The sequence below is a fragment of the Monodelphis domestica genome, chromosome 2 (genome assembly GCF_027887165.1).
Source record: "Monodelphis domestica isolate mMonDom1 chromosome 2, mMonDom1.pri, whole genome shotgun sequence".
NCBI classification, from domain to species: Eukaryota; Metazoa; Chordata; class Mammalia; order Didelphimorphia; family Didelphidae; genus Monodelphis; species Monodelphis domestica.
Window position 1 is genome coordinate 75,894,478 of NC_077228.1, and position 12,122 is coordinate 75,906,599.

Below are 12,122 nucleotides of genomic sequence, written 5' to 3' on the forward strand. Positions count from 1 at the left end.
CTATCAAAACAGAAAGGAACTAAACTCGGATATCTGAGATGCTGAACCAAAGCATTGAATTGTATTGTTATTAGAGCTGTAGATTTCAATTCTATAATACCTCTTAAATCAATTTCTTTCTTTTCATTCCTATGACTGCTTACCCTAGTTCAGGCCTTCATCAGTCACCTCTTACCTGAATTATTACAAAATAGCTTGTTAAACTAATCTTTCCACCTGCATTCTCTGTCTGCTTTAAGATTTCCTTTACACTGCTTCCCATATAATCAGAGGTGGCAAAGAGAGAGTCTTTAACCCTCCTGAGTGCTGCTGAACTAGATTAAAATGTAACTGGAAAAATTTTTTTTTAATTTTTAATTTTTTATTTTTTCCCATGGTTACAAGATTCTTGTGTCTCCCTCTTCTCTTCCCTCTGCCCTCCCAGAGTTGACAAGCACTTTCACTGGGTGTGTGTTGTGTGTGTGTACATACACATATATACCCATACAAACAAGTGACAAATCATGTTTTCTTCTAGATTTCTACTCCCACAGATCTTTCTAGATATGGATAGAACATAAGTCCCTTGGGGTTTTCCTGGATCATTGCATTGCTATTAGTAGTAAAGCCAATTAATTACATTTGATTGTTCCATAGTGTTAAGAGTCTCTATGTATAATGTTCTTCTGATTCTGATTATTTCATTCTGCATCAGTTCATGGATTCCAGTTCTTTTAGAAATCAAGCAGTTCATCATTCCTTATAGTACAATAGTATTCTGTCACCACCATATACAATTTGTTCAGCTATTCTCCAAACAAGGGCCAACCCCTCATTTTCCAATTTTTTGACACCACAAAAAGGACAGCTATAAATATTTTTGTACAAACACAACCTTTCCCATTATAAAAAAATCTCTTTGGGATACAAACCCAGTGGTGGTATTGCTGGATCAAAGGACATGCATTCCTTTAAAGCTGTAATTGGAAAATATTGAACAAAAGTACAGTAAAACATAGATAATGTCAATAGGTGGTTTTTCTAAGTCAATATGAAGCCTGTAGGGATTCTTATATATGGTTTAAGTGCCTCCCAATTCCTATTTGAGTTTGTTATCACTGCTCTTAATATACCACTACAATCATCTCATTTTCTGATTTTAAAAACCTGTAGCCACTTTAGCTAACAATGACCTTTACAGGGAAAATATTAAAGCAGGGGAAGTCACCAATAGATTAATTGATGTCAGTGGGTGCCAGTGTCAGTAAGCCTCTACCTACTATCTATATACCAGGTACTGTGCTAAGCCAGAGTTTTCAAAAAAAGGCAAAAGCTCTCACTCTCAAAGAGATCACAAATAATGGGGAAGAAAATTGGCAAACAACTATGTACAGACAAGCTATGTTCAGGTTAAATTGGGGGCGGTTAGTACACAGAAGGCACTAGCATTATGAGGAATGAAGAAAATCTTTTTGCAGAAGATAGGATTTTAGTTGAGATTTGAAAAAACCTGATGAGGAAAATTCCAGAGTTGGGAGATGGAAGTCTTCCTCCTAATGCACGGAGAATAGTTAATTCTTCAACTTCTTTCTACCCTGTTTTCTAACCTACCTATTTCTATTTATGAAACCACCATTGTTCTAGTTACCTAGGATCAAAATTGCTGCAGCAGCATCAACTTCATTTCCTTCCTTCATTTCTTGACAGCCAGTCATTCACAATGTCCTAGTATTTTTAATCCTATCAAGATTCACAGTTTATTAGAGGGATAATACAAAGATAAGCACTGTAACAGTCTCTGCTCCCAAGGACTTTACATACGTTTACATATTGTAATATTGAAAAATTAATATTATACCAAATGTAATATGCTAAATGTAATATTTAGACATTGGTTTGGAAATATATTAATTAAAAAATTATTTGGGTGTCATAAAATAACCCATAAGTCTCGAGGATGGATGATAAAATAACTTTTAACAGTATAATTTTAATATTAATATAGTCTACGAAAGAAATAAGGAGGGAAGTAAATAAAAACATATTTCCTAGCCTACCACCCTAATTTTGGCAACCCACGAGAGTGTCTTCCGCCAAAGCCAACAACCTCCAGAGGAAAAAAACCTCTCCTCTACCGTTTCGTTTCAATATCCTCTCTCTCCTCGTCACTGCACTGGTTTAGTGCATCTTGGGAGCCAATCAAAGTCTCTGTGTTTAGAGTGTTTCAGCCAAGCTAATGGGCTGGTTTGGATGAGCAGAGAGTTTGTGATCCTGGGAGGAAGGAGTTCCCTTTACACAATATATAGAATAAGTATAAATTAAACAAAATGAAGTGAGGAGGGAGGGTGCTAGCAGCAGTTGTGGGGATCTGGAAAGGCTTTGCTTAAAAGATGTGGATGATAGAGCTGTGTATAATGAAGCTGAAAGACCAGTTTCCCGGATTGTATCGTGTAGGAAAGGGATGGTTTGTTGTATGAGACTGGAAAAGTAATTTGGGGCTTCTGTCTTTGGGAGGGACTTAAAGTAAAACAGAGGAATTTATGTTTAATTCTAGAGCTAATGGAGAATCAGTGTGATTTATTGGGGGTGGGGTGTAGAGATCTGCTTATAAGACAAAATCATTACTTTTTTTTTTTTGCCAATTACATGTAAAAACAAATTTCCACATAAGTTTTCTAAAGTTATATGATCCAAATTCCCTCCTTCCTCCTGGACCTGACAAGCAGTTCATCATGGGTTATTCATGTATTATCATGCAAAACATATTTCCATATTACCCATTTTTGTGAGTAAATGATAAAAACAAAGCCCTAAATTATAAACCCAAGTAAGCAATTGGAAAAATCCTATGCTTTCATTTGCATTCAGACTCCAACAGTTCTTTCTCTGGAGGTGGATAACATTCTTTGTCATAAGTCCCTCAGAATTGTCCTGGATCATTGTATTGGCAATAATAGCTGTCTCTCGTTGTTCGTTCTACAATATTGCTGTTACTGTGTAAAATATTCTCATGGTTCTGCTTATTTCACTCTGTATCAGTTCATGTAGGTCTTTGTAGGTCTTTCCAGCTCTTTCTGAATTTATCCTGTTCATTATTCTTACAACATAATAATATTCCATCACCACAAATCGTTCAGTCATTCCCCAGTTGAGGGACATCCCTCTCAGATCTATAATTAATGAAAATCACTGACGACTTTGTGGAAGATAGAGTTGATTGGGGAAGAGACTCAAGGCAGAGAGACCACTGTTGTGGGTATTGCAGTATTTCAGATAATGGATTCATGAAGGCTTGAATTGAAGTGAACTATTCATTCTAACACCTTAGTATTTTCTGCGTTATATGTTGTCTTTTCTTGAGAGCAATGGAATAGGCATTATGTCTAGTACCTGGCATAATTGCATTTTTCCTTATAGCCTCTAAATACATCCATGTTCTTCCTCCACTTCTTCAAAAAGCACTCACGTGATCCATTCATATCCTATCTTATCCCATATCTCTCTTCCCTTAAGGTCTCCTACAATAGGTGCCTCCAGTTCCTTTCCTCACTTTTTAACTCTACTTTCTGGTTTCTGACCTGATTATGCAACTGATATTGTTTTCCCAAAGTTACCAAGAATCAATTAATTGCCAAATCCATTGTCCTTTTCTTAATCTTCACCCTTCTTGATTTCTCCTCAGCCTTTGACACTGTTAATTATCCCTTCTCTTTAGGTTTTCATGACATTACCATCTCCTTATTCTCCTACCTGTTTGATTGCTTCTTAGATCCTGTCCAGATCTTGATTATGCATACAGAGAATGTGTATACCCATACCCTTTCTGGACCTTTTTTCTTTTCCCTCTATACTGTTTGACTTGATTGCATCAGATGATTTTGAGATTAGTTTATCTTGTGCTCACTTTTTTCCTGACTTGGCATGTCTAACAAATTTGGACATTTTGAAAAGGATATCATGTAGACACTTTAAATGTCCAAAACTAAACTTACTATTTCCTCTCATTTCCACCCTACTACCTTTCAAACTTCTGTATTACTTCGGAGAATACCACTATACTCCCAGGCACCCTGGCTTCTTTCTAGGTGTCATCCTCTACTCTTCACTCCCCACTTTCCTTTCTCTATCCAGTTGTCAAATCCTATTGCTCCTACATTCCTGACTTCTTTCTTTTCTTTCACCACCCTGATGTAGGATCTAATCAGACTATTGTAGTAGCCTTTTGTCTCTTCCCCACTGCAGTCTATTTTCCCCTTAACTGTCGGTGAGTTTCCTAAAGGGCAGACCTTATCTGGTCTCTCTCTCTCCATTCCCCATTCATTGAATTCCATTGGCTCCCCATTTCCCCCAGATCACATATAAAGTCCTCTGGCTTTTAAAGCCCTTCAGTACTTGACTCCTTCCTATCTTTCTAGCTTTCTTAAATCCTTAACTCCACCATTGAACTGATCCAGTTACCATTGGCCTCCTTCATTGTGTTCACATAAAACATTCCCATTTTCACTAGCTGGCTGACCCCTATTCCTGGAATGCCCTCATCTTGGGCTTTACTTCAGGACTTCTCTGGTTTCTTTCAAGGCTTCATCTGAGAAACTTCTCTGACTTCCTTAAAGATTGAATTCCCATTTTCCATAAACAAGCTGTTCCTGCTCCCTCTTAGTGCTGGTGCCTTCCCTTTGTTGATTACCATCAGCTAATCCTATTTATATTTTGTCTGCACATCAATTTTTTGCAAGTTACCTTCCTCATTAGATTATGAACACGGTGAGTGGAGAACTTTTGTATCCCCAGTACTTAAAAGGGTGCCTGGCACATAGTAAGGGTTTAATACAAGTTTGTTAGCTAGCTCAATTATTTGCAGAGAATTTGCTTGCCCTACTACTTTAGGAGAGGGAATTGCTTCATCTTGAAGTTGTTATATTGGTGAAATCTTAAGGACCTGTCATGTGCAGAGTGTATTAATGCATCTTCTTCATGGTGATAAATGAAGCCCTGGGAATAGACAAGTTCACCAAAGAAGAGAACAGAGAGCAGGGTAATAAACATGGTATCCAAGGACACTAATATTTCATTAATGATTAGGGATCATGAAGAGAAGATGGGATCAGGCCATAGAGAAGTTGAGTTGAGGAGGAGAGTCATTTCATTTTCAGAACTTGGAGGGAGGGAAGAAGAGAAAGAAGTCAAGGGTCTCTGAGGCGAGGTTGAGTCCCAAAGAGGGAACTAACTGTAAATGACCTTTATTTTTTCTGCAAAGTCATAATAAGGCAAGATCCTCAGCTGAAAGAGGAGGATGGAGCATGAGAGGAAGATTTTAAGAAGGGACGGTATTATATCAGTCACTTTGGAGGTAGAATTGAGAATCAGTTAGGGAGGAATAAAGAATTGTCTTGATGGGGTCTTTATAGTCACTCTCCCCTCCTCCACATATCTTTTACTCTCTTTATACAATCATCTGAAGGTTAACTTCTTTCTTTTTGTTTATATATAAATTCTGCAATGTTTTTGTTTGTAAGCTTAATGATTTGGCCTAGTGTGCCTTACCTTGAGCCACCTTCATTTTAGAATATTTGTTGTCATTATACCACAAACACATGTTAGTCTATACTTCAGCTAACATCTGTATTTTATCATGGTGTAATAATGACTTTAGCTTCTCAAAGGATGTGCCAGCAGAGCTTAACTACTAGTAGGTCCAACCAAGTTGGAAAGGCCATGAGTAGAGCCTTGGTGACTGATTATCTTCTACTAGAATTATCAAGGGCACATGAGTTAACCTCCACCAACCCCAGGGCCACCAGACAGGGCTGTTGTGAGTCAAGATAGATGGACCCGTGGCAGTTTGAGCTGGTTTTGTCCTCAGGACATTGTACTTTGAACAAAAAATACCTATACTGACAAAATTCAGTATTTTTGAAGTGACTAATGTTTTCCTTTATTTTCTCTATTTCTGTAGCAGTTGAAGCCATATTTTATGAAGGAAGTAGGCACTCATTTTGATGAATTTGTGACCAATCTTATTGAAAAATCAGCCTCCCTGGATATCTCTGGGTCTGTGAACACATCCTTTGCTGTTCTCAATGGAGGGAAGAATCACCACAGAGATGTGTAAGAATGCTTGCTTCTTCTTTCTTCATTAAAACATTTGCCTTATTTCCCATTTATATAACCAAATATTTAATTGCCTTTTAACTATTTAAAATTTGCTCTTTACCAGGATTCTGAGAAACCCTCCAGAACAAGGAAAACTTTTCATTATGAGAAAGTCTCTGTTGGAGTGAGTATATCTTGTATTTGTCTATCACAGTGGATATGCTAATAACATGTGTATATATCTCAAATTGTATTAAAACTACACTTGGCAATCTCATATCCTAGTCTCTTTACTTCCTATATTGAATTGCTAATTTGAATGTTCTATGTGCAATAGCAAGTATTAATACTGTGTTCTGAATAAAAAATGTTTGAAGAATTCCAGTCAGTTCTTTAAGAAAACCATTAGAAGACAATATCCAAAAGGAAATTTTTATTTCAATATCTTAAAACCTTCAGTATATATTAATCATTCACTGAAGTTATTCAGTAGAAGATTTGTAGCCTATAATTAAGGAATGAAGTTTCTGACATAATTGAGCCTGAGGAAAATACCTGCTTAGGATAAGGCATCCAATGTGGAGGCAAAACAGACAGGGAAGTGAGGAGCATGCCTTAGCCTTCTGACAAGAACTAGCCAGTCATCTAGTTCAAGTCTTGGCAAACTAGAGCCTGTGGGCTGAATCTGGTCTCATATAGCCCATGAGTAAAAAGTGATTTTTACATTTTTTTAATAGTTGGGGGGGGGGGTCTCAAAAGAAGAATATTTTTTTTTTTTTTGGTATCTGAAAATTCAAATTTAACCGTCCACCATTCACTGCCTTGTTAGGGCATAGACACATTCATTCTTTTATATTTTTCCTCTGGCTGCTTTTGTCCAGCAAGGTCAGAGTTGTGTAGTTGCAGCAATCTGTGCTCAGTACCCTTTGCATAGGAATCCTACATGCTACATCAATACTGGGATAACACAGTAGCATTTTGAATGTCACACATATTATTGCACTGAGACATTTAAAAATTTTTCAATGCATATACCCATCTTGTTGAAACAAAAGAAAAAGATGATGATTGTTTTTAATTCACAGCGGAGATGGAAATTTTTCTGAATGCAAAGAACTGCCTTCAACCACTATTACTGAACAGTAAAATAGCTTTGCAGATTAGCTTTTTTTTATAAACCCTTACCTTCCATCTTGGAATCAATACTGAGTATTGGTTCCAAGGCAGAAGAGTGGTAAGGACTAGGCAATGGGGGTCAAGTGACTTGCCCAGGGTCACATGGCTGGGAAGTGTCTGAGGCCAGATTTGAACCTAGGATACCCCCCAACCCAATCTCAAGGCCTGGCTCTCAATCCACTTAGCTACTCAGCTGCACCCTGCAGATTAGCTTTTACTGCAGATCTGATAATATTTCTTGTGAATTTAACCCCTTCCAAAAAAGGTTTCACCTTAAAATTGTAAGGCAAAACAGTACTTATGTGAGAAACTTAATAGTGTAGTAGAGACAATTTGACAATGTTGTTTGAGGCTACATGCTACATCAATACAATACAATACAAAATGGAAAAGGGCTAAGAGATGTCAAGGTGCTTTATACACTTGTTGTGTATGCACTTGTTGTCAGAGCTAGGTTAAGAAATGAGATCTCCCTTCCCTCACAAATCTGTAGTGTATATATTTTCCAACCTCAAACTACAGTTTTAGCATCATTTTCTAGTCCTCCTTATAAGTGCAAAAGAAATATTTGTGTTTCAAAATCCATTTTGCTGCACTTCAGGAGCCGCTCCCTAGTCAGTTGGAAGTGATTAACCTGTAATGTAATAACATGATAAAAAGCAAATACCAGGAGGAGAAACTAGTAAAACTATAGATGCCTTACAAGTAGTGGATATATGCTGAGTTAAAATCATATCCATATGGATCAATAGAAATATTTATTTGGCAATACCTATTGTGTCAAAAGATTTTCAGTTGAAATATGTAATAAGATTGATTTTAATGATAGAGACCACTTTGAACCCAATTAAGTGAAATGTTATCCTTCAAAAACGCATTCCAATCTTCTCATTAGTGGACCTGTATTACCAAAGAAAAGTCGTCAAATATTATGTTTTGAATTTTGTCAAAAAATTTTCCCTCATTATTTAGGTTACCTACATAATAGTTTTGATTTTTTTTTTTGTCCCCCACACCCAAGATATTTGCTGTCTGTCCCTTTCTGCAGTGTTTGCCAAACCCTGATCTAGTTGTGGAGTCACCCTTAATGAGATAAGACAGTCTGTTTGTAGATGGGGCAGATGGGAGAGCGAATAGGAAGAAATTGAGTAAATGGCGTGGACTTGTGTTGATATGGCCAATTCCAATCAAGGCCCTAGTAATTATCTGGCCATCTAGACTCATCTGTTAGTGAAGTGGATATAATGCTGGGTCTGGAGTTGGAGTCAGGAAGACCTGAGTCTGGCTCAGACCTTTACTAGCTGTGTGACTCTGGGCAAATCACTTAACCACTGCTTGTTTCCTCACCTGTAAAATAGGAATACATTAGTATATCTCCTAACATTATTGTAATGCTCAAATGCGGTCATATTTATAAAAAGTACTTAGTCCAGTGCCTGGCACATAAGTGCTGTACAAATGCTTATTCCTTTCCTTTGTTTAGTCAGCCTTAGGTATACACACTTTAAAATCACAATTAATGTAGATACTTGCACCTTTTATGATTTGAAGTATTGGTTTATTAATTTATGTAAGAGTTTGAAATCTGGAACTTTATTCTAAAAAGTAGTTTTCTAGAAAGTCCCTATTGATGAGAGACTTGTCCCTCTTTCATTAATTAACTGTAATCTTAGGTCACTGAACCCCTCTTTTCCTCAATTTCCCAATTTTTAAAAAATTCAGTTCCTTTTCCATGTTAAATACTCTTTCTTCCCTCTCTCTTCCTCCTTTCCCTTTTGAGAAGGGGGAAAACCCATTACAAATATGTATGTGTAGTAATGCAAAACAAAATTTCCACATTGGCCACATCCCACAAAGAAAAAGAGAGCAGAAAATATGTTTTAAATTACACTTTGAGTCTTTTTAGAGGTAAATAACATCAGGAGTCTTGTTTGTGTGTATGCTTGTATTCAATAAGTCTTTCACAGCTGATTTATGTTTGCAATATTGCTGTTATGTCTTCATTGTCCTACTGGTTTTTTGCTCACTGCACTTAAAAAAAAAAATCTTTACCTTTTGTCTTAGAATCAGTATTGTACATTGGTTCTGAGGCAGAAGAGTGGTAAGGGCTAAGTGACTTACCCATGACCACATAGCTAGAAAGTATCTGAGACCAGATTTGAATCCAAGACCTCCCTTTGCTAGGCCTGACTCTGTCTGCTGAGCCCCGCCTAGGTGCCCTTGCTCAGTTCCCTTCGTATCTGTATATACAAATCTTCACAGGTTTTTCGGAAACCATTCACTTCATCATTTCTTAGAGCACAATAGAATTCCATCACATTCATATACAACAACTTGTTCAGCCATTCCCCAAATGTTGGGCATGCCCTCAATTTCCAGTTTTAACCACCTCAAAAAGATCTGCTATAAATATTTTTTGTATATATAGGTCATTTTTCTCTTTAATCTCTTTGGACAATTAATCTAGTTGTGGTTTTGCTGAGTTGAAAGGGTTAAAAGTTGCTTTTTGGTTGTAGTTTCCAAATGGCTTTCCATAATGGTTGAATTAGTTCAGCAATCCACCAACACTGCATTAGTATACCTATTTTCCCTCAGCCCTTCTAGCATTTATTAGTTCCATTTCTTTCTTCCTTTTTTTGGGGGGTCATCTTAGCTGTTCTGATGTGTGAGGTGGTACCTTAGAATTGCTTTTATTTGTATTTTTTATAATTATGGGACATTTTTTCATATGATGATTTCTTCCTTTGAGAACTGCTTGTTCAAATCCTTTATCAATTGGGAAGTGGCTCTTATTCTGGTAAATTTGACTCATTTCCCTATTTATCTTAGTATTCTAATCTTTTAAGGTAGAAAAATGAGTTCTGCTCCCAAGCATAGAAATATTAGAATAAACAATATATTGATTTGTTATAAAGACAATTTATAAACACAAGGCAGTAGTAATTGGTATTTTAATGATATTTCACTTTCAACTTCATTTACAGTGAGCTATTTGAGGTAGACCATATTCGAACAATATATCATATGTTTATTGCTGTCCTCATCCTCTTCGTTCTCAGCACAGTTGTAGTGGATTACATTGATGAAGGAAGGTAAGATAATATGGAAAAAGCTGTTGAGTTTGGCAAGTAAGATGTTAAAGTTTTCAGCTTCTGTAATTGAAATTCAAATAATAAATGTATTTGACAATGAAATGTAAATGTCCTATAGTCAGGAAATATGTCTTGTGTTAACTATCTGTGGCCTAGAAACAAGGATCAGTTATATGTCTTATTAGAGTACACAGGATGGTTACAAATACTTGCAAACTTTTCTAATTAGAAAAAATTTTTTTAATTTAATCTAATTTAAATTAATTAATTTAGTCAGTTTATAACATTTTTTCTTGGTTACAAGAATCATATTTTTTCCTTCCCTCCTCTTCCCATAGCTGACATGCAATTTCACTGGGTATTACATGTGTCCTTGATCAAAACTTATTTCCATGTTGTTGGTGTTTGCATTAGAATGTTCATTTAGAGTCTACATCCCAACCATATCCCCCTTGACCCATGTAGTCAAACAGTTGTTTTTCTTCTGTGTTTCTACTCCCACAGTTTTTCCTCTGGATGTGGATCTCCTAGATCCCTCTAAGTTGTTCAGGATCACTGCATTGACACTAATGGAGAATTCCATTACGTTCTATTGTCCCACAGTGTATCAGTCTCTGTGTACAATGTTTTTTTTGGTTCTGCTCCTTTCGCTCTGCATCACTTCCTGGAGGTTGTTCCAGTCTCCATGGAACTCCTCCACTTTATTATTCCTTTGAGCACAATAGTATTCCATCACCAACATATACCACAATTTGTTCAGCCATTCCCCAATTGAAAGGCATCCCCTCATTTTCCAATTTTTGGCCATCACAAAGAATGCAGCTATGAATATTCTTGTACAAGTCTTTTTCCTTATTATCTCTTTGGGGTACAGACCCAGCAGTACTATGGCTGGATCAAAGGGCAGACAGTCTTTTATCGCCCTTTGGGCATAGTTCCAAATTTCCCTCCAGAATGGCTGGATCAATTCACAACTCCACCAGCAATGAATTAGTGTCCCCACTTTGCCACATCCTGCTTTCCGTCGCTGTCGTGTTAGCCAATCTGCTAGGTGTGAGGTGGTACCTCAGAGTTGTTTTGATTTGCATCTCTCTGATTACAAGAGATTTAGAACAATTTTTCATGTACTTATAGTATTGATTTCTTTAACTGAAAATTGCTATGTCCCTTGCCCATTTATCAATTGGAGAATGGCTTTTTGATTTTTTTTGTACAATTGATTTAGCTCTTTATAAATTTGAATAATTAGACCTTTGTCAGAGGTTTTTGTTATGAATATTGTTTCCCAATTTGTGGAAAGTTTTTTTTAATGGCAGCTTTTGAAGTAACTATCTCATCTCTTCTTAGATATACATGTATTTTTTTTTAAATAACCCAAAACTTAGCTTTTATTTGAAATTTTGGGTATTATATTAAGAATACAAGTCTAACTAGCTATAAAGTCTTTAGAAGTAAAAAAAACCCAGAGATTTAAGTTTCTAATTAGGGCCCTATAACAATACAAGCTAAGAGTCTTATTTTTAGTGACATTTTAGTCAAAAGAAGTTGTAGGTTTGAAGATAGTTCTTCTAAATCCACTTGTTCCTTGAAGTTCCAGGAACGTTATTATTTAATCTTTCTTGTAAAAAAATATTAGACTGGGAATAAGATGTGATTTCTCTCTAGTAGAAGCATATTGAAATGAATTGTTCCAAGATTTCTTATTATAGAGTGTTTAAACTATTAATAGAGTTCAGGGGGAGCAGTAAGTTTTATTGATTATCTAAAGATTTGTAGAAAGAA

General features: G+C 36.3%; 1 protein-coding gene across 1 annotated transcript in view; it reads left to right on the top strand.

Annotated features, from left to right (window-relative positions):
• Positions 1 to 12,122, top strand: part of SOAT1 (sterol O-acyltransferase 1) — a 77,694-nt gene that overhangs the window by 41,045 nt on the left and 24,527 nt on the right. Inside the window, exons 4-6 of the mRNA XM_007480882.3 lie at positions 5,936 to 6,087; positions 6,197 to 6,256; positions 10,233 to 10,340. Of these exons, the coding sequence (XP_007480944.1) occupies positions 5,936 to 6,087; positions 6,197 to 6,256; positions 10,233 to 10,340 (320 nt within the window). The remainder of the gene's footprint in view (positions 1 to 5,935; positions 6,088 to 6,196; positions 6,257 to 10,232; positions 10,341 to 12,122) is intronic.